The 19,097-nt window shown below is 40.7% G+C and overlaps 2 protein-coding genes and 1 non-coding gene across 9 annotated transcripts in view; 2 read left to right on the top strand and 1 right to left on the bottom strand.

Annotated features, from left to right (window-relative positions):
* The window catches only part of Ranbp2 (RAN binding protein 2), an 84,100-nt gene extending 76,985 nt beyond the window's left edge, over positions 1-7,115 (top strand). For both annotated transcript variants that reach the window (XM_004651804.2, XM_045147677.1), the window contains exons 26-29: positions 2,497-2,642; positions 4,560-4,833; positions 4,951-5,285; positions 5,890-7,115. In XM_004651804.2, the coding sequence (XP_004651861.2) occupies positions 2,497-2,642; positions 4,560-4,833; positions 4,951-5,285; positions 5,890-6,195 (1,061 nt within the window). In that variant the 3' untranslated portion in view covers positions 6,196-7,115. The remainder of the gene's footprint in view (positions 1-2,496; positions 2,643-4,559; positions 4,834-4,950; positions 5,286-5,889) is intronic.
* LOC123460452 lies at positions 2,857-2,963 on the bottom strand. Its single transcript, XR_006637012.1, has one exon. It is a non-coding gene; the product is annotated as a U6 spliceosomal RNA (small nuclear RNA).
* An 8,369-nt stretch (positions 7,116-15,484) lies between the features above and the next one.
* The window catches only part of Ccdc138 (coiled-coil domain containing 138), a 151,770-nt gene continuing 148,157 nt past the window's right edge, over positions 15,485-19,097 (top strand). For all 6 annotated transcript variants that reach the window (XM_045148509.1, XM_045148511.1, XM_045148508.1 and 3 more), the window contains exons 1-3: positions 15,485-15,617; positions 16,999-17,053; positions 18,191-18,311. In XM_045148509.1, the coding sequence (XP_045004444.1) occupies positions 15,525-15,617; positions 16,999-17,053; positions 18,191-18,311 (269 nt within the window). In that variant the 5' untranslated portion in view covers positions 15,485-15,524. The remainder of the gene's footprint in view (positions 15,618-16,998; positions 17,054-18,190; positions 18,312-19,097) is intronic.

The raw sequence follows: 19,097 nt of genomic DNA, 5'->3' as shown, positions 1-19,097 counted from the left end.
CAAGTGTAACTCAAAAAAGCAGTTCTTATTATAGTGTATTGTCTAAAATGAAAGTATTCTCATCTATTTTAAGTGTTTTAATAGGTAAAGGTTTCTACATTTTGTTATAATGATAAACCCACAAGGATTTTTTTTTTTAATTTAGTGCTCTCCATGCTGATAGCCCTTCCCATCCTGATACACAGATAGTAGGGGATTTTTTTTGGCTTTTCAAGGTGGGGTCTCACTCTAGCTCAGGCTCACCTGGAATTCACTACGTAGTCTCAGGGTGGCCTCAAACCCACAGTGATCCTCCTACCTCTGCTTCCCAAGGACTGGGATTAAAAGTGTGCGCCACTACGCCCAGCTAAAATTTCTGATTTTTTATGTCATCTTTACTAGCAGTCTATACAGTATAAAATATACTTTGATCATATTCACCTCCCCTTTGATTATATATGTCTTTTAAGTTTCACTTATTTATTTGTAAGGAGGGAGAGAGGAAGTGGGGGGAGAGAGGGAGAGAATGGGTGTGCCAGGACCACTAGCCACTACAGATAAACTCCAGATGCATGCATCACTTTGTGTATCTGGCTTTATGTGGGTACTGGAGAATCAAAACTGGGTCATTAGGCATTGCTGGCAAGTGCCTTAACTGCTGATCCATCTCTTCAGCCCATATTCTTTTTTAACTTTGGTTTATTCCTAAAAGCAAAATGGGGCAGGGAAGTGCCTTAACTGCTAAGCCATCTCTCCTGCCGCATTTTGGTAACATTTCTATTAACTAGTCTTTTTATAGAAATGGTGGTTTATTATTGTTTCAAGCTTATCAGCTTAAGGTCTTTATATTTAGTCATAATATGAGAGGTCTTTTGACACTGCAAATGTATGCCAATTTAGCTGTGGCCCATGAGCTTAAGCTTATTCTGGCTCTGCCTCCCATTGTCCTAGGGCATTGGGATCACAAATACATGTGCAACTCTACTTCTGGCTTTATGTGGATGCTGCCGAGGTTTGGACTTAAGTAGGTTGTTTTTGTATGCAAGCACCTTTAACCACCAAGCCACCTCCCCAGCTGCAACATTTTTCAGAAATGATTGTACATTAGAAAATTTATGGCTTCACTGATACCAAAAATTTTTTTAAATTTTTATTAGCATTTTCCATGATTATAAAAAAATATTGGTAATCCCCCCCCACTTTCCCCTTTGTGATACCAAACTTTTAAACTTTTGTTTCAATGTGATTTTGTTTTTAAGATTTGAAGGACCTTTTTTTTTCTTTTTTTTTTAGTAGTCCTTACCTTTTTGAATAAGATTGGGCGTGTTCAGAGTGGTATGCCTGTAGTGTGTGCCTTTCCAAAAAAATAGCTTTTGGTTCTATCATTTTGTCTTTGTAAAACTTAGCTTCAAAATATTTTATCTTATTTTCTTTCTTATACTTGTTTTCCTATGTTTGTGTCTGCTAAAACTAATTTTGACCCTAAAAAAATCCATTGTAATCAGTTTTGATTCATATATAGGAGTTGAAATTGCATTAAGAAATTTAAATATGGGCTGGAGAGATAGCTTAGCAGTTAAGGCATTTGTCTGCAAAGCTAAAGGTCCCATGTTTAATTCTGCAGTACCCACATAAAGCCAGATTAACAAGGTGGTGCAGGTATCTAGAATTGGATTTTCAGTGGCTAGAGGTCCTGGTATGCCTTTTCTATCTGCCTCTTTCTTTCTCTGTCTCTCCAATAAATAAATAAAATATCTTATTAAAAAAAACATTAAGGATGGGCTGGAGAGATGGCCTAGTGGTTAAAACATTTGCCTGCAAAGCCCAAGGACCTTGATTCTATTCCCCAGGACCCATGTAAGCCAGATGCACTAGGGGGCGCATGCATTTGGAATTCACGCTGTGGCTGGAGGCCCTGGTACGCCTATTTTCTCTTCCTCTTTCTGCCTCCTCTTTTCTCTCTCTCTCTGTCAAATAAATAAATAATAAAATAAGGTATAATAAAAAATTAAGATCTATTTAGCGCTTTACTGAAATGATATACACTGAATAAGTAATGTAAGAGTGGAATAAGCTTTATAAAAAATTAGAATTTGGGCTGGTCATTGTGGCACACATATTTAGACCCAACACTTGGGAGGCAGAGGTAGGAGGATCACTGGGAGTTTGAGGCCACCCTGAGTCTTCATAGTGAATTCCGGGTCAGCCTAGACTAGAGTGAAACCCTACCTTAAAAAAAAAAAATTAGAATTTGGGCTGGAGAGATGATGTAGCAGTTGAGATGCTTGGCTGTGAAGCTTAAGGACTCATATTCAACTCTTCAGGTCCCATGTAAGTGAGACACACAGTGACACATGTGTGCAAGGTCACATATGCACACAAGATGGCACATGCATCTGGAGTTCGATTTCAATGGCTAGAGGCCCTGGTTTGCCAATTCTCTCCCCCCCCCTCTCTGTCATTAAAAAAATGACAAAAATCAGATTGTATGCTTACATATACTAATTTGTTCATTAGATAAGAATTTCCAGTGGGCAAATACTGGAGCAACTGTGTTTGGAACACAGTCAGCCAGTAAAAGTGGTGAAGAGGAAGATGGCAGTGATGAAGAAGTAGTTCATAATGAAGATATCCACTTTGAACCAATAGTCTCACTACCAGAGGTAAATGGGAATAAGTAAAATTTTTAAAAAAATATTTATTCATTTGCAAGTGGAGAGAGAGAAACAGAATGGGAATGCTAGGGCCTATAGCCACTGCTTATGTTGTTCCTTGGTTATTGAACCTGGGTCGTTAGGCTTTGCAGGCAAATACCTTAACTGCTAAGCCATCTTTCCAGCCTTAAAATTTTTACTAGTAGTTATTTTCAATTTTCTTTAAACTATGGAATGCTTCACGAATTTCCATGTAGTCCTTATGTAGGAACCATGCTAATCTTCTCTGTATTGTTCCTGTTGTTATATATATGCTGTCAAAGTGAGCACTATTTCCCATGTTTTAGTTTAAATTTTATGCTGACTTGATTTTTTCAGACACTATTACTTGTATTTTTTCTAGAATATCTGTATTTCATAATCCATTTCTTAAATTTTCCTAAAACAATTAAACCTTTTAAAGTACAAATTCTCTTAAATTTTTTGGTGGGTGGTGCAGGAAATTGAATCTAGGGTCTTGTTTATATTAGTTAAGCACTGTAACATTCAACGTATACTTGACTTCGACTTTGTCTTGAGGGTTTTTTTTTTTTTTTTTTTTTGCGGTAGGGTCTCACTCTAGCTCAGGCTGACCTGCAATTCACTATGTAGTCTCAGGGTAGCCTTGAACTCATGGTGATCCTCCTACCTCTGCCTCCTGAGTGCTGGGATTAAAGGCATGCATACCCTGCTCCCTTAGCTTTTTATGTAAATGTTGCTTGGTTAATTTTACATAGTTGTTGGGAAGAAACAAATATTTTACATATGGCATTAGAATATCATGTTTGTTTTCCTAACAGTTCTGGAGTCAGAATATTTCTTATACTTGCCAAAGTCTTTTCAATAAAAAGTAACCTTCAGGGCTGGGGAGATTGCTTAGAGGTTAAAAGCACTTTCTTGCAAAGCTTGCCAGACCAACTTCAATTCCTCAGTACCTATGTAAAAACTTGACACTGCTGGAAGGCCAGAGTCAGTTTGCAACAAGAAAACCCTGCCTCAAAGCAGGTGGAAAAAAGATACATCAAGGTTGTCTCTCTGATCTCCACACATTCTGTGACACAATCATGCAAAGAAATAATTATTTTAAAAGTAACCTTTACAATTTTTGGAAAAAAATGTTTAGCCAAACTTCATATCATCTTGTTTTTTTCAGTCTCAATCAGTAGTTAATATTCAAGAACCAGCACTTTCTGGGGGTGGTATGGAAGGAAGTATTTGCGCCTGGCCTGCAATTCACTGTGTATCCCAGTCTGTCCTCAGACTTGTCACAATTCTCTTGCCTCATCTTCTCAAACAGGCTTAAGCCGTTACACTGTACAAATCCAAGCACTTTTTTTTCTTTTCCAGTTGTTTGGTTTTAGAAACAGGTTTTCATGTAGCCCAGGCTGGTTCTAAACTTCTGATCCTTCTGCTTGTATCCCTCCCTGACAAGTGCTAGGATTACAGATTACAGGCATGCACTGTAATACCTGGCAAGAACGAGTACTTTTGAAACCTCCTTAGGCCTTTAAAGAAAGGCATTTTACTTCAACAAGGAAAGTGAATACTTCATAATGTTTAATGATTGCTTAATCAAATTCTAGTCCTAGTATATTAGTTACACTGATACTGCAAAATCTGTTAATGTGGAATTTGGGTTGTTGCCATTTGTTACGGAATTTTTTATTATTTTTTTATTTTTAATTTTTATTTTTTGGTTTTCCAAGGTAGGGTCTCACTCAAGCTCAGGCTGACCTAGAATTCACTATGTAGTCTCAGGATGGCCTTGAACTCATGGCGATCCTCCTACCTCTGCCTCTGGGATTAAAGGCGTGCGCCACCATGCCCAGTTTGTTACGGAATTTGTTATGAGCACCAGTTTATAAATAATCTCATCTGTTATCATAGGTAGAAGTAAAATCTGGAGAAGAAGATGAAGAAATTTTGTTTAAAGAAAGAGCCAAACTTTATAGATGGGATCGAGATGTCAGTCAGTGGAAGGAGCGAGGTGTTGGAGACATAAAGATTCTTTGGCATACAATAAAGAATTATTACCGGATCCTAATGAGAAGAGACCAGGTCTTTAAAGTGTGTGCAAACCATGTTATTACCAAAACAATGGAATTAAAACCCTTAAATGTTTCAAATAATGCTTTAGTTTGGACTGCCTCAGATTATGCTGGTGAGTGTCTCCCTTCCCATGTTACTTTTTTATTCACTTTTTCTAAAATCTGCCACCAACTGAACAATTTATAAGTTATTCTAATATCAAGTCCACCTTTTTTTTTTTCTTCAACAGATGGAGAAGCAAAAGTAGAACAGCTTGCAGTGAGATTTAAAACAAAAGAGATGGCTGAGTGTTTTAAGAAAAAGTTTGAAGAATGTCAACAGAATTTATTAAAACTACAGAAGGAACAAGTATCACTTGCAGCAGAGTTATCAAAGGAGACCAATCCTGTGGTTTTTTTTGATGTTTGTGCGGATGGTGAACCTCTAGGACGTATTACCATGGAATTGTTTTCAAATATTGTTCCTCAAACTGCTGAGAACTTCAGAGTACTGTGCACTGGAGAGAAGGGCTTTGGTTTCAAGAACTCTATTTTTCACCGAGTAATTCCAGAAAATTTTTGCCAAGTAAGTATGACTGTATATCAAAGTTGAAACTTTGGAAGTGCTTCTTGACCTAATCCTGTAGTTTTTTAAAGATTTTTTTTTTTCAAGCTTTCCCATATACTAGTTGGCATCATATTCTACTTCTGCTCAAAATGTTCAGACTGAAAGAGTCCAAATTTCTAATACATGATAATTGCTAGAAGCTAAGAATGAGAGGGAAAGGCCATTTTGTTTTATTTTCTTTCAAAAATATGTATTTTGAGGCTGGAGAGATGGCTTAGCCATTAAGTGCTTGCCTGTGAAGCCTAAGGACCTTGGTTTAAGGCTCAGTTCCCCAGGACCCATGTTAGCCAGATGCACAAGGGGGAGCACATGTCTGGAGTTCATTTGCTGTGGCTGGAAGCCCTGTTGCACCCATTCTCGCTCTATCTGCCTCTTGCTCTCTCTGTCTGTCACTCTTAAATAAATAAAAATAAAACAGTTAAAAAGTATTTTTGTTTATTACCAAATGTCATTAAGAATGAGCATTTGGGATTTATCTGATAATGATGATTTTTTTGTATGTATTGTAATGTTTGACTCAGTAATTCCTTCCCATTAATTGATATCTTTCCTCTAACCCCAGGGAGGAGATATCACCAAACATGATGGAACAGGAGGACAGTCCATTTACGGAGAGAAATTTGAAGATGAAAACTTTAATGTGAAACATACTGGTCCTGGCTTACTGTCTATGGCCAATCGGGGCCCAAATACCAATAATTCTCAATTTTTTATAACACTGAAGAAAGCAGAACATTTGGACTGTAAGCATGTAGTATTTGGATTTGTTAAGGATGGCATGGATACTGTGAAAAGAATTGAATCATTTGGTTCTCCTAAAGGGTCTGTTAGTCGGAGAATTATCATCACCGAATGTGGACAGCTATAAAATCATTTTACATAGTAAATTTTCTATATTAACAGTTGAATGGGAGCTTGGCTGTTAAAATATGGCAGTTATGTTCAGCTTTTGAAAATGGACATTTCCAATGTATAAATGTAAAATTGCAGCTTATAGCTGTTGTCACTTTTTAATGTGTTATAATTGACCTTGCATGGTGTGAAATAAAAGTTTAAACACTGGTGTATTTCAGGTGTACTTGTGTTTATGTACTCCTGACATATCTGTATTAGAATTAATAATACTTATTTTGTTAAAAGCAATAGACCATCCCAGACTATTGAAGGATTATGATATATGCAATTTTATTTTAATTCTTAAGATACTTGGATTCCTGCATGGATATTTTCCATTTGAATAAAGGGACCATAAACCAGATAATTTTATTTTAGATCTGAAATATATATATATGTATATGGTAATCTTACCTATTCATGTGCTCATTTATGCATATTCATTTATGAGTAGAGCCACAGAAGTAGAGTTAACCAAAGTGCTCTTCTGTAATCTTTATGCCTCCTGTATAGTTGCAAATTAACTTTGAAGTAGAATACTGCCTTTTCTTAAAAATATGTAGCTTCTTGTGTCCTTTTTAAGGTATTTTTACATTTTAAACAAGTTGATTATTTCCTTCTCTAGCTTCTTTAGCTTCTTCCCTCCTTCTTTTTCCCTCCCTCCCCTCCCTTTCTCCCAGCCCCCATGTCCTATCTCTACTACCTCAGAAACTTCAGCAGCTTGGTCTTGATTATAGAATTGAAGTTTTTTCCAGTTACTGTGATAAAGTATGACTATTTTTAAAAGGTCTATACCATGTTCTTTGGTTGGTTAAAGATTTGCTTTATATTAGATTGTTGCAGTACACTTTTCTGGTGAATTTTGTAGCAGAAATAAAGTGGCAATTGATAACAGTTATGACATTTAAACAGTTCATTACTTGTGCATCTAAGTTGTTTGTTCATTTTATTGCTGGATAGATGTAAAGTGAGAACAATTAAAGGTCAGTACTATAAATTCAAACTGCTACATAATTCTCATGAGTTGGATACAACTGAAAATGTACTTGGAAATGGCTTTATCAAAAGTTAGGCTAATAGCTAAAGGAAAGGGATGTTTCTAATTTTTTTAAATTTTTTTGTTTGTTTATTTATATGAGAGAAATTTAGAGTGAAAGAGGCAGAGAGAGAGACAGAGAATGGGTGTGCCAGGGCTTCCAGCCACTGCAGACAAACACCAGATGCATGCACCCCCTTGTGCATGTGGCTAATGTGGGTCCTGGGGAATTGAGCCTCGAACCGGGGTCCTTAGGCTTCACAGGCAAGTGCTTAACTGCTTAGCCATCTCTCCAGCCCTTATTTTTGACAACTTTATATATGCATATCATGTTTTAATGATTATATGTAGCCATTGCTTAATCTTTCCCCTGCAGAACCAGTTCTTCCAACTAGTCCCTCATCTACTTTGATGTCTTTGTGTGTGTGTGTGTGTGTGTGTGTGTGTGTTAGGTTGCTTGTATCATCATGGGCAGAAGATATTTTTATGAGCAACTTGAGCTTATCCAGTGGCTACACCACTGAAGAAGTTGTTGTCTTCACCTCCAGTAACTGTTAACTGCCGCATTACTTCTCAGGGAGGGATAAGGACCTCATGCATCTCTTTACCATCTGTTGATAGAATGCTGAGCCCAGTTTTGTGCAGATAGCCACAGCTGCTGTCAGTCTATGAGTTCAACAACCACACCACATCAGGAAGACAGTATTCTTCTGCAATCCTCCCCATCATGTGGTCTTTACATTCTTATCATTCCTGTCTTCCAAAAATGTTCCTACAACCTTGGAGTGGGGGAGGGATAGGGTGATATAGGCATCCCATATAGGGCTGAGAATTCAATTCTCACTTATTCTTTAGCCTGTTGATTTTCCCTCATAGAAAGAGGGCCATGGAGAGATGAGACATTAAGCCCCTCACCTGTGATCTAAGGTGGGCGTTCCCTGTGTCAGCTGTATTTAATGACACATGTGCTCCCAATTAGGGAAGAAGCATGTAGAGAGAGGAAGATAAAGGGACAAGGAGTTCCATTTGTACAGATATGTGGAGATTATTAGCAATGCTTACGACTTTTTGATACTACATCTGCTTTGGGGTCTCCACACTCCTGTAAGTAGTCTTTTTCCCTTTTTTTTTATAATGTTTCCCAGTGGTTTTTTTTTTTTTTATTTTTTCCTCTACATTTGACTATTAAATTTTTTTTATTAATAAATAAATGGGCTCCTTCTTGGTTCATATACAATCATAAGTGAACTTGAAATTTCATTTTATACAAACATCTGAAAATATTCGGATTGAAGTATCGTAGGAAATATTGCTCACATTGCTATAACATGCGTATATGAAAGGAGGAAAATGTTTTGTTAGTTAATATATCTCTAGAGCAGAAAACATACTTAAAACAAAAGATCTAAAACAAAACACAGTAGTGGATTACAAATAAAGGTAATGTCCACAAAATTAAGTTGTTGATGCTATTCTGCTTTCCAGTACTATGCTACAGGTAATCAATTTGCATGGCTAGATATTGGATGCTTGAGGTATATAAGAAGGATTACCTGCACACTAAGGAAAATCTTTCATCTCAAGGGTTGTGTCTTGTCTGTTTATTAGGTACTTTAGTATTTTTCAGAGTATTTTACTTACACCAAACTTCACTGAGCTACAGTGACATTCCAATTATAACAGATGACAAACAAAATGCCTTTAATTGTTAGGCACTTTTAAAAAGGAGTTTAGGCTTTATAGAACCCTTCTGGATATAGTCCTACTTGACATTACATCATCCCACCACCCTCATCCCACTACAGTTACTCTTCTGGGAAAAACTACTTGATATAGCCTGATTAGTTTACTATTTTTCCCGTGTTTTGTAAGGTAAATAAGCCCTTGCCCATGATCTGTAAACTCCTTGCCTCGCTGAGTTGAACTTCAGTGAAATCAAACTTTTTTCTGTTGTGGTTGCTCTTCCCGTGGGGAGTAAGCACTTCTTGTAGGGCATCTCCCCAGAAAAGAGATCATGTTATAGTTATGCAGCATGCAGTGTCCACTATTGGGAAGACTTTCTTGACTTTTCTTCCCTAGTATCCCACATAGCACCTTTCAATATTATGAAAGCTTGATAGCAAGGAGGAAGCTTCTAGATCAGTTTGAGTTTGGTTTGTGTACTACATCAAGCACGTGATGTTCTTAACATCTAGTTCTGACAAGCAGTCAAGAGCAGTGACAATAGCTTGTTTTGGGGGTCTCACCTCTGACCAATAACTCACTGGGAAGTTACCCACCTCTAACACTGCGATTTCCTCATAACTGATGGCTTCTGGGAGCAGTGTTATCTACTCACACAGGGTACTTTTATTTAAACTAAAAAATTATATATTATTTTTGACAATTTTATACATTTATATATTTTGGTCATATTCATCTCTCATTACTCTCTTATTCCACTCCCAGCAAAACCCTGATTGACTACTCCCGTCTTGTCATGTTCTTTTTGTTTGAGTAACCCTCTGAATTGGTAGGGTTGTTTTCATGATCATGGGGGATTACTTACTGGTGTATGGACAATTTACCAATAGTTACTTCACTGAAAAACCTGACCCTGTCTCCCCTAGCAACCATTACCTGCCAGTAGCTCTTCTGGGAGGAATGGTGTGCTGTGTGCGCTCACCATGGATGATGGAATATCAGCTGACTCAGTCTTGTGCAGGAAGTCATAGCTGCTGTGAGTTCATAGGGCAGTGGCCATGTTGTGTCCAGAAGACAGCATTACATAGTTGTCCTTCCAATCCTCCTCTCTCAACAGTTTTTTTTTTTTTGGGGGGGGGGGGAATGTTTTACTTCCTTCTTCCTTGTTCCTGAGCCTTGGAGGGGATGATAGAAATGTATCTCTTTAGGGCTGAGTACTCAGAAGTCACTTACCATTTTCTCCAGTTATGCATCTCTGCACTAACTGTTGTATAGCAAATTCCTCTGAATTGAAATACTTCCTCCTGAAGAGTAGAGAAAGACAAGGTCAACAAGTCTGAGAGAACTGACACCTAAAGGGTCAAATGGTCACTCCCCCAGAATATAGGAGCAATAAAGAACTGTTGAGGCCCTCCTGAGAGGTGGAGGGAGTCGGAGTCAAGGTCACTAAGTCTGGCCTAAGGTTACGTAAAAGGTAACACCTGTTTGGATAGACTCATACTAGCTGAGATGCCTGCTAGTTGTGCAGTGTACTGGAGATAGGCAGCTTCTGTGAGTCAACACCTGCACTTGGTTGATGTAGCTGCCTTTGAGTCATCCATGCTCCTGTATGCAACCCCTCACCCTGCTCTAAGTAACCCAAATAAACTCATTGGTTCACAAAACTGGTTTTGGTGCGGTTGTACTTTGGTCTGTCATCTGAACCCTATCTGGGGTGAATGGATGTGTGTTTGGATCTCCCCAGGAAAAAATCCTGTGACAGCCTCTGACCATTTCACAAGAAACTTCTGTAATCCAGGCTGAGATCTGCACTAATCTGATTATAAGCATAAATATTTAGAGAGCAGTTTGACAACATGTCCATTTAGCATAACAACTGTAGTTGGTTCCCATGCTAGGACCTCCTTAACTAATGGTTTTTGGCCACTTTATAGTACCAGGCATGAATTTCTGTAGAGTGGGCTTCAAGTCTAGTCAGAAAGTTGGTTGCTCCCATAACAGTCATGCAACTATTGTACTACTGGGCACATCTTGCCTAACAAGTTGGTTGTGGAGCTCACAGGGTCCACAGCTGGGTAAGAACGTTGACACTTCTACCCCAGCAGCCTGTATAACACCTCCCTGCAGTGCTGCTAAAGCTAGCCAGCAGGTGGGAAGCTATGTCTCACAACCAAAGCATGAGATGTCTTCAACAGTAGGGACTTTACATCTAGATTTGCTGTGCAACCAAGAGCAGTGGCAATATCCTATGGTTGTAGGGGGCCTCTGTGGCCTTCCTTGCCAACAACTCAAAGTTATCTGACCTCTGGCACTAAAATTTTTGATTTGCCTTACGGCTTATGGGAATAGCTTCATCTATGTAGAGTACATTGGCTCAAACTCTTAATTACATTTTTAAATTAGCTAACAAGTAGGTGTCCTGGCTTTTTCTTAAATCTTTAGTATTGGATACCTCCCCTCCCATCTTAAATCTTTCCACCCCCAAGTATTCCACCCCTCCCCTCTACGTTTCATATTATGTGTTCAACTAAGGAAAGGGATGTTCCTTAGCCTATGATACCTGTTCAATCATCAGTCAGGTGAAGGCAAGAAATGTTATAAGTAGTTTGCATAAATGATGGAATACTACCACTGAATCCATTTGTCTGTAAAACCAGGTATCTGAAATAAACCTGACTCATATATGCATGCACATGTAGTATTTAGAACAAGCTTCTTTTCTGGAAAACATGTGTAATAGAAGTTGATTGTAAAAGTGTTATAACTTCTCAACTGAGAGAGTTAATGCCATGATTTTATTTTAATAATATTTATTTCTCTCGTGTGTGTGTGAGAGAGGGAGGGGGAGCGCACGCGTGCACGCGCACGCTTGCCTTTGTAAACATGCCAGATGCTTGTGCCATTTGTGCATCTGGCTTTACATGGGTTCTGGGGCCAGCAGACTTTGCAAGCAAATGCCTTTAACTGCTGAGCCATCTTCCCAGCCCCCAATGTCACGGTTTTTGATATGATCTCTCACAAAGAAGGATAAATTATGTATTACAATTAGGGAGAAATCATAAATTGTGGGGTTTATTTTAAGGGAGATTGGGATATAGGAAGAAAGGGTGGAACAGTCCATAAACATGGTAAGTAGGAAACATGCACTTAGTTGGAAAACATTGTATAATTCATAAGGTTCATTTAAGAGAAATTGAAGGTTTTTAAGGAAGGATGAGTAAAGCCACAAGCATGCAGAGGATAACTTACAAAGCTCATCTAAAAGAAATTGAGGCTTTCAAGGAAAGATGAGTACAGCCACAAGCACGTGGAGGGTAGAATTTAGAAGCTTGTGTAAGATTTAGATGGAACACAAATGGCATCTCCTATGTGCTTCTCTATGGAAGGAAGTTCAGAGGGCATATGGTGAGGCTCAAGGAAGATGAAGAGGGAAAATATCAAAGCAGAGACCAAGAAATTCAGAGGAGAAATGAGTAATGAAGAGAGTTCTATTCAGGGTTACCCTGAGTTTAAGGTAGCAGGCCTGGAATTAGAGCACCCATGTGGTAGACCTAGAGTCAGGGAAAAATACACACATGCTAGATTCGGAGAAAAGAGGAAAATCATGCATACAACCAAAGTGAGACGTTACCTCAAACTATAAAGCAGAGGCAAGCAGAAATCTAAGAAACTGTTTTGTGCCCCCTCACCTCCACCCAGTCAAGCTCGGTGAGGAAGAAGCCAAACTCCCTGTGGCCTAAGCGAAGAATGTTACGCAGAACTGACAGGAGCAGAGCTAAGATGAGCAGGGCATGGGAAGAAGACAGCAGCTTTTATAGTCAATGGGAAGAGCTGATTGGTTTGTAGGTTTGGAGACTTGGGACAGCCCATTGGGGACTCTAGGTGAGCACATCATATAGTGGGCAGCAGGGGGCACTGTAGATCAGTCTTGAACAGACACGAATTCCTAGCGTGCCATTAGGTTGTCAGGGTGAGATGGCATCTCTTGATTCTGTCTGGCCCTCAATGTCTAACTAAAACTGCCCCAAAGGAGCTAGCTTTCATTTATCCTCCTGCCTCTGCTTCCCAGTTGCTATGATTACAAGTACATGCCACCACATCAAGCGTCAAATGCTTTTTAAGAGATATTTAGCCTATTTTAAAACTATCCTAAATCATTAAAGTTATGAATTAACCCAAAATTTGACAAAATGACATTAAACTGACTTTTCTAGTATTCATGTTATTACAAAGGTGTTTAAAAGTGACTTGAGGGCTGGAGAGATGGCTTAGTGGTTAAGACGCTTGCCTACGAAGCCTAAGGACCTATGTTTGACTCTCCAGATCCCCTGTAAGCTAGACACACAAGGTGAGGTAAGCACAAGGTTACAAGAATCTGGAGTTTGATTTCAGTGGCTGAGACCCTGATGTGCCAATTCTCTCTGTCTTTGCTCCCTCTTAAAAAAAAAAAAGGTGACATGAGGCATTGAGAAGAATATCTTTGTGTCACATTAGAGGAAAGAACACTGGTTTGCTATTTAGTCCCTAATGTAAATCCACATTGATATGCATTTGTGCTTCAAACTGTTGATTTTTTATGCTCATAAAAATCTGCTTAAACATTACTTTAATGAATTACCTTAGTTCATAATACATTTTAATAATTCATGACAAAAGGTTTTTTTTTAACATACCAACTTTTCTGGCTGTCTTCTTGCAACAGTATCTGTTCTCTAAAATTTGGGCATTTTAGAACTTTAAAAATAATCCAGAGCAAGGCATGGTGGCACACACCTTTAATCCCAGCACTTGGGAGGCAAAGGTAGAAGGATTGCCATGAGTTTGAGACCACTCTGAGACTACTCAGTGAATTCCAGTTCAGCCTAGGCTACAAGCAAGACCCTACTCCCAAAAAACAACAAATCCAGAAAATTTAGGAGTCCATATATGCACTTAACAATCACAGTTTAGAAAAGGGATTAAATCAGTGTCCATTTGCTTAAAACATGTTTTTAGGTTGGTAGATCAATAAAGATTGAAGTACTTACTTAGTGCTATGTTCTGTTGTAGGTACTGGGGACAGGAACAGCCTTTCAAAGAGTTTACCTTTGTTAGATCTGAGTTGGGATCAGAACTAACTGGGGCGATATGAATGAAAAAGAAAACCAGACCTCAACAGCTCTAGACCTCTTTTATTGGGGTCAAACAGTGAAGTGACTACAAACCTCCTCTGGCAAGAGGCCACAGTGGCATATTTACAGCTGAAGTGACATACAAAATGAGGGGCAAGAAGAACATAAGGATGTGGGTTAAGGAAAACAAACTAGGAACAAGGCCATTTTCCTTGCTGAGGAGAAAATTACAACTTTCCCCCCTCCTTTCTCTCTCTCTCTCTCTTTTTTTTTTTTGGTTTTTCGAGGTAGAGTCTCACTCTGGCCCAGGCTGACCTGGAATTAACTCTGTCATCTCAGGGTGGCCTTGAACTCATGGCAATCCTCCTACCTCTGCCTCCCGAGTGCTGGGATTAAAGGCGTGCGTCACCACACCCGGCTCCCTCCTTTCTTGTTAAAGTGGGGTTTCGCTGTACCCCAGGCTAACCAGGAATTCACTATTGGCCTCTGACTCATGGCGATCTTCCTACCTTTGCCTCCTGAGTGCTGGGTTAGAAGGCGTGTGCCACCTCGCCTGGCTACACCTTTTTTTTTTTCCCCGAGGTAGGGTCTCACTCTAGCCCAGGCTGACTTGGAATTCACTATGTAGCCTCACGGTGGCCTGGAACTCATGGCGTTCCTCCTACCTCTGCCTCCGGAGTGCGTCTTAACCACTAAGCCACCACGCTCGGCTGGCTACAACTTTTAATATTAAACTGTACTGTCTTCAGGATATGAATATGTTGAATACAGTGGCTTCCTATTAAACAGATGTTTCTTTTCAGGCCCAAGTTCTGGGAAAATGTTATTACCAAAGAATGTGAACTTCATTCCCAAGTCTCTATTTTAGTACTGTCCTAGCAGCTTTACAACTTCATTAACCCTTTAACCTTAAACTCCCCCCCCTTCCCCCCCCTTTTTTTTTTGAGACAGGGTTTCCCTATGTTGTCCTGGAAGTCGAGATCCTCAGACTCTACCGAATCTGTGTTTCAGATCAGTTACACCGCCTGGGGAATCAGGCAGGGGATGCACTCCTCTGCACTTGATGTGCCTAGCTTGGATTCTGGATTCTTCTGTGTGATGGGAAAGGCCTCTTTGGATGAAGAGACAGGTGTGTTTGAGTAAGTCCACTTGCTGAAGTTCCTCAGATGGTCGGGCTGATTCCAATCTTCAGTGTCCCTGGTTGGCTCGGCCCCTCCTTTCTGCAGAAGCTATTCCTGCTACTGGCGGGGCCAGTAAGTCACCTAAGGAGGGCGAGGCTTGCGATGCCAGGACAGAGCTGGGTTTTGCTATGAGAGCCAGCCTCCCCCGCGTGAGCCCGCCTTCTAGCCCTGCTGCCGGGGCGGGGGGTGGGGCTGCGTCGTGACGCACGAGCCGCACGAGCCGCCCTCCCGCGCGACGCGAGTTTGAGCGCGCTTGGGTTCCCTGGGAGACGGCGGGGGCGAGCGGCCGGTCATGGAGCCCAGGGTCGTCAAGCCGCCAGGGCAGGATCTCGTAGTGGAACGACTCAAAAGCCGATACGGCCTCGCGGGACGCTGTTCTGTTCAGGTGAGGGCGCAGGTGGGCTGCGCAGGGGTCCGTTCTGCCGGGAAGCCGCCGCCTCAGTTGTGTGAGTGCCTGGGGGTGCTGTGTGTGAGTACTTGGGGGGGTTGTGTGGGTGCCTGAGGGACCTGTATGAGTCCCTGAGGGGTTGTGTGGGTGCCTGGGGGGCTGTGTGAGTGCCTGGGGGGCCTGTGTGAGTACCTTGGGGGTCTGTGTGAGTGCTTGGGGGGTTGTGTGAATGCCTGGGGGGGCTATGTGAGTGCCCTGGGGGGGGACTGTGAATGCCCTGGGGGGGGGGCTGTTTGAGTCCCCTGGGGGCCTGTGTGAGGGCCCTGGAGGTACTGTGAATGCTTTGGGGCCTGTGTGAGTGAGGGGGCACTATGTGAGTACCCTGGGTGGGCTGTGTGAGTGTTCTGGCAGGGGCTTTGTGATGGGGAGGCTGTTGTGGGTGCCCTGGGGGGCAGTGTGAGTGTCCTTGGGGGGCTGTGAGTGGCCTTGTGGGGCTGAGTGCCCTGGGGGGGGACGACTGTGAGTGCCCTGGGATGACTGTAAGTGCTCTGTGGTCTGTGAGTGCCCTGGGGGGCTGAGTGAGTGCCCTGGGGAGGCTTTGAATGTCTTTGGAGGCTGCCCTTGGGGTGCTGTCAGAATGCTGGGGGGATTGGTTGTTAAGTGGGGAGCCACGGGTGCTCTGTGGTGGTGCCCTGTGGACTCTGGGGGTGCCCCCTCCACAGAGTCCACAGGCCTCCCAAGCCACTGGGAGCCAGAAAGCCAGAAGCTGCACAGGCCATCCTTCCCAAGTTTATGGGGCTTTGCTGAAACAGAATTGGAGCCTTAGGATCTGTCACTATCGTAAAAGACAATCTCTCTTCAGAAAATATTCAGTCACTAAACTTCTCAAGGTTACCACCCAAGACTGTGGCACTATAGAAATTATTAAACTTTTACTTGTAGTAATACAAGTGAAACATGCACAGAAATCATATATAATTCTTTTTGAAAGTCTTAACTTTGAAGTAATTTCCCATTTTTTAAAGTTGCCAGGCATGGTGGCACTTGCATTTAATCCCAGCACTCGGGAGGTAGAGATAGGATTGCTGTGAGTTCGAGGCCACTCTGAGACTAGATAGCGATTCCAGGTCAGCCTGGGATAGAGCAAAACCCTGCCTTAAAGAGCAACAACAAGAAGATGCAATATTATGAATTCTTGTAGCCTTCTCTTGGATTCAGTTGATAACATTTTGCCACATTTGCTTTGCCCCACTGCCTGAACTGCTAGAACTAATAGAAATACTTTAGTTTGGTTTTCCTATGAATAAAACTAAGATTTGTGGGGGAAAAGTCAAGATAAACTCACTCAGTGTGCAAACTATTTTCTCTCTTTTCTTAGCATGAGTTTTCAAATTTTGATCAGGCTAAATATAAGAGCTCTCTAACCTCCCCAGGTAAGCCAATAGAATATTGTGTGTGTATTTTATTTTTTGGTGTGTGCATGTTTTATGTGTGGGGTATGCACTTGTGTGTGCAGATGTGTGCACCCTGTGTGCATGCTTGCAGAGATCAGAGGAGGTATTAAGATATCCTCTTCTATTGTTCGTCAGCCTTACTTCCTTGACACAGTCTGAATGAACCTTGAACTCCCATGGTCTTTTGGTTAGACTGGATGATCACTAAGCCTTAGCAATCCTGTCTCTTCTCCCTTCAGCATTTGATTTACAGGCATGTATGGCCATGCCTGGCTTTATATGGGAGTGATGGAGATTAGTAATAATGAATTTTAGAGAAAAGTTCATTTGACACAACATCTGTAATATGCTTTTGTGTCACTGTAACCAAATACTTGAGAAAAGAAATTTAAATGAACAATGGTTATTTTGACTTATGGTTTCAGAGGGTTCAGTTCATGGTTGTTTGGCTCCATGCTCTTGTGTAGAACATTTTGGTGGAGGAACATACAGTAGAGAAGAGCTTGTTCACGTCATGGCTGACAGAAAGGAGCCAAGGACAAGATACCCCCAAAGACCCATCCTCAGTGTTCTTTCTGTCACTAACTTCTACCTCCTAATGTTTCCATAACCTCCCAAGTAGTGCCAACCTGCTGAGAATGAAATGCTTTAAATGTGTGCCTGAAGGGGACAGCTCCTATTTAAATCATAACTACATCTAAATTTCTTGTCTTAGAAGTTTTACTTTTCACTGGATTTGAATAGAGGCCAGTTATTTATTGAAACAAATGTTTGAAGACCATTGAGTGAGGCTCATTGTATTAGGAAGAAAGCAAACTATGTTCTGGATTACCAAGTAACAAACTGATTCACATCAATTCTGGATTTTTGGTCCTTATCCCTTTAGGATAAAATTAAATTAAGAACATCTGACTGCTTACTTATGGTTATTGCAAGGGTTAAGTAAAATAATAATGGAAAAGTATTTTGTAATCAGAAAATGGGATAGAAATACAAACTATCTGTTGTGTAAGCTCACATTAATAGAACAGATAGAAAATCATTCAATGATTCTTTTATGTCTTTTAACTAGAATAAGATAACATCTGATATGATTATGTAATCTTTTATTAACAGACTATTTGGATATCTACTGCTCTGGAGATAAAGTTGTTTCATCATTAAGATGTTACTCAGATGAAAGAAAGCATTATACAACACCTTTTTGCAGTTCATTCAAACACTTAAATGTGACTTGGTAATGTATCCTGAATTCATTTTTAAAAAATTTTTTGTACTTTTGATGTAGGATCTCACTCTAGGCCAGGCTGACCTGAAACTTATTCTGTAGTTCCAGGCTGGCCTCGAACTCACAGTGATCCTCCTACCCCTGCCTCCCGAGTGCTGGGATTAAAGGTGTGTACTATCATTCCCAGCTTATCCTGAATTCTTACTGTTATTGCCCCCTCAGTTATACCAGAAACTGCAAAGGAAAAGGGCAGAACATTTCTTTCTGTGTGTCTTGTCTTAGAAAGGACATATAAGTATCCTGGAGCCTGCTGAATAGTTGAGGAGACTAATTTTTTCTAGTTATTCTTCTAGGATTCAAATGAAGCTTTGTTCTCTTGCATTATCTTCCCCACCCTGTGGTGTGGTGGTATAGAAGTTAGCATCTTATTGCTGGGACAAAACACCTGACCAGAAGCAGCATATGGGAGTAACGGGTTCATTTCAGGCTTACAGATTGAAGGGGAAGCTTCATCATGGCAGGGAAAGCATAACACAAGTAGGAAATTAGTTTACATCTCTGGGTGGTAGTAGTAGTATAGGACTTACAGCTGGACTAATAAACCTCAAGGTCCATCTCCAGTGACACACCTCTCCAGCAGGGTTCCACCTCCCAAATTGCCACCAACTGGAAATTGAGACTTAATCATAAGCACATGAGGCTGTGGGGAACATTTTACTTTCAAGCTGCCACAGGTGGTTATGACAGGGTCTCATGTAATGCGGGCTAGCTTCAAATTCAATAGGTAGCCAAAGA

Source organism: Jaculus jaculus, chromosome 4, assembly GCF_020740685.1.
Source record: "Jaculus jaculus isolate mJacJac1 chromosome 4, mJacJac1.mat.Y.cur, whole genome shotgun sequence".
Classification (NCBI taxonomy): domain Eukaryota; kingdom Metazoa; phylum Chordata; class Mammalia; order Rodentia; family Dipodidae; genus Jaculus; species Jaculus jaculus.
Note: the sequence above shows the minus strand (reverse complement) of the source record. Positions and strands in the feature narration are given on the sequence as shown.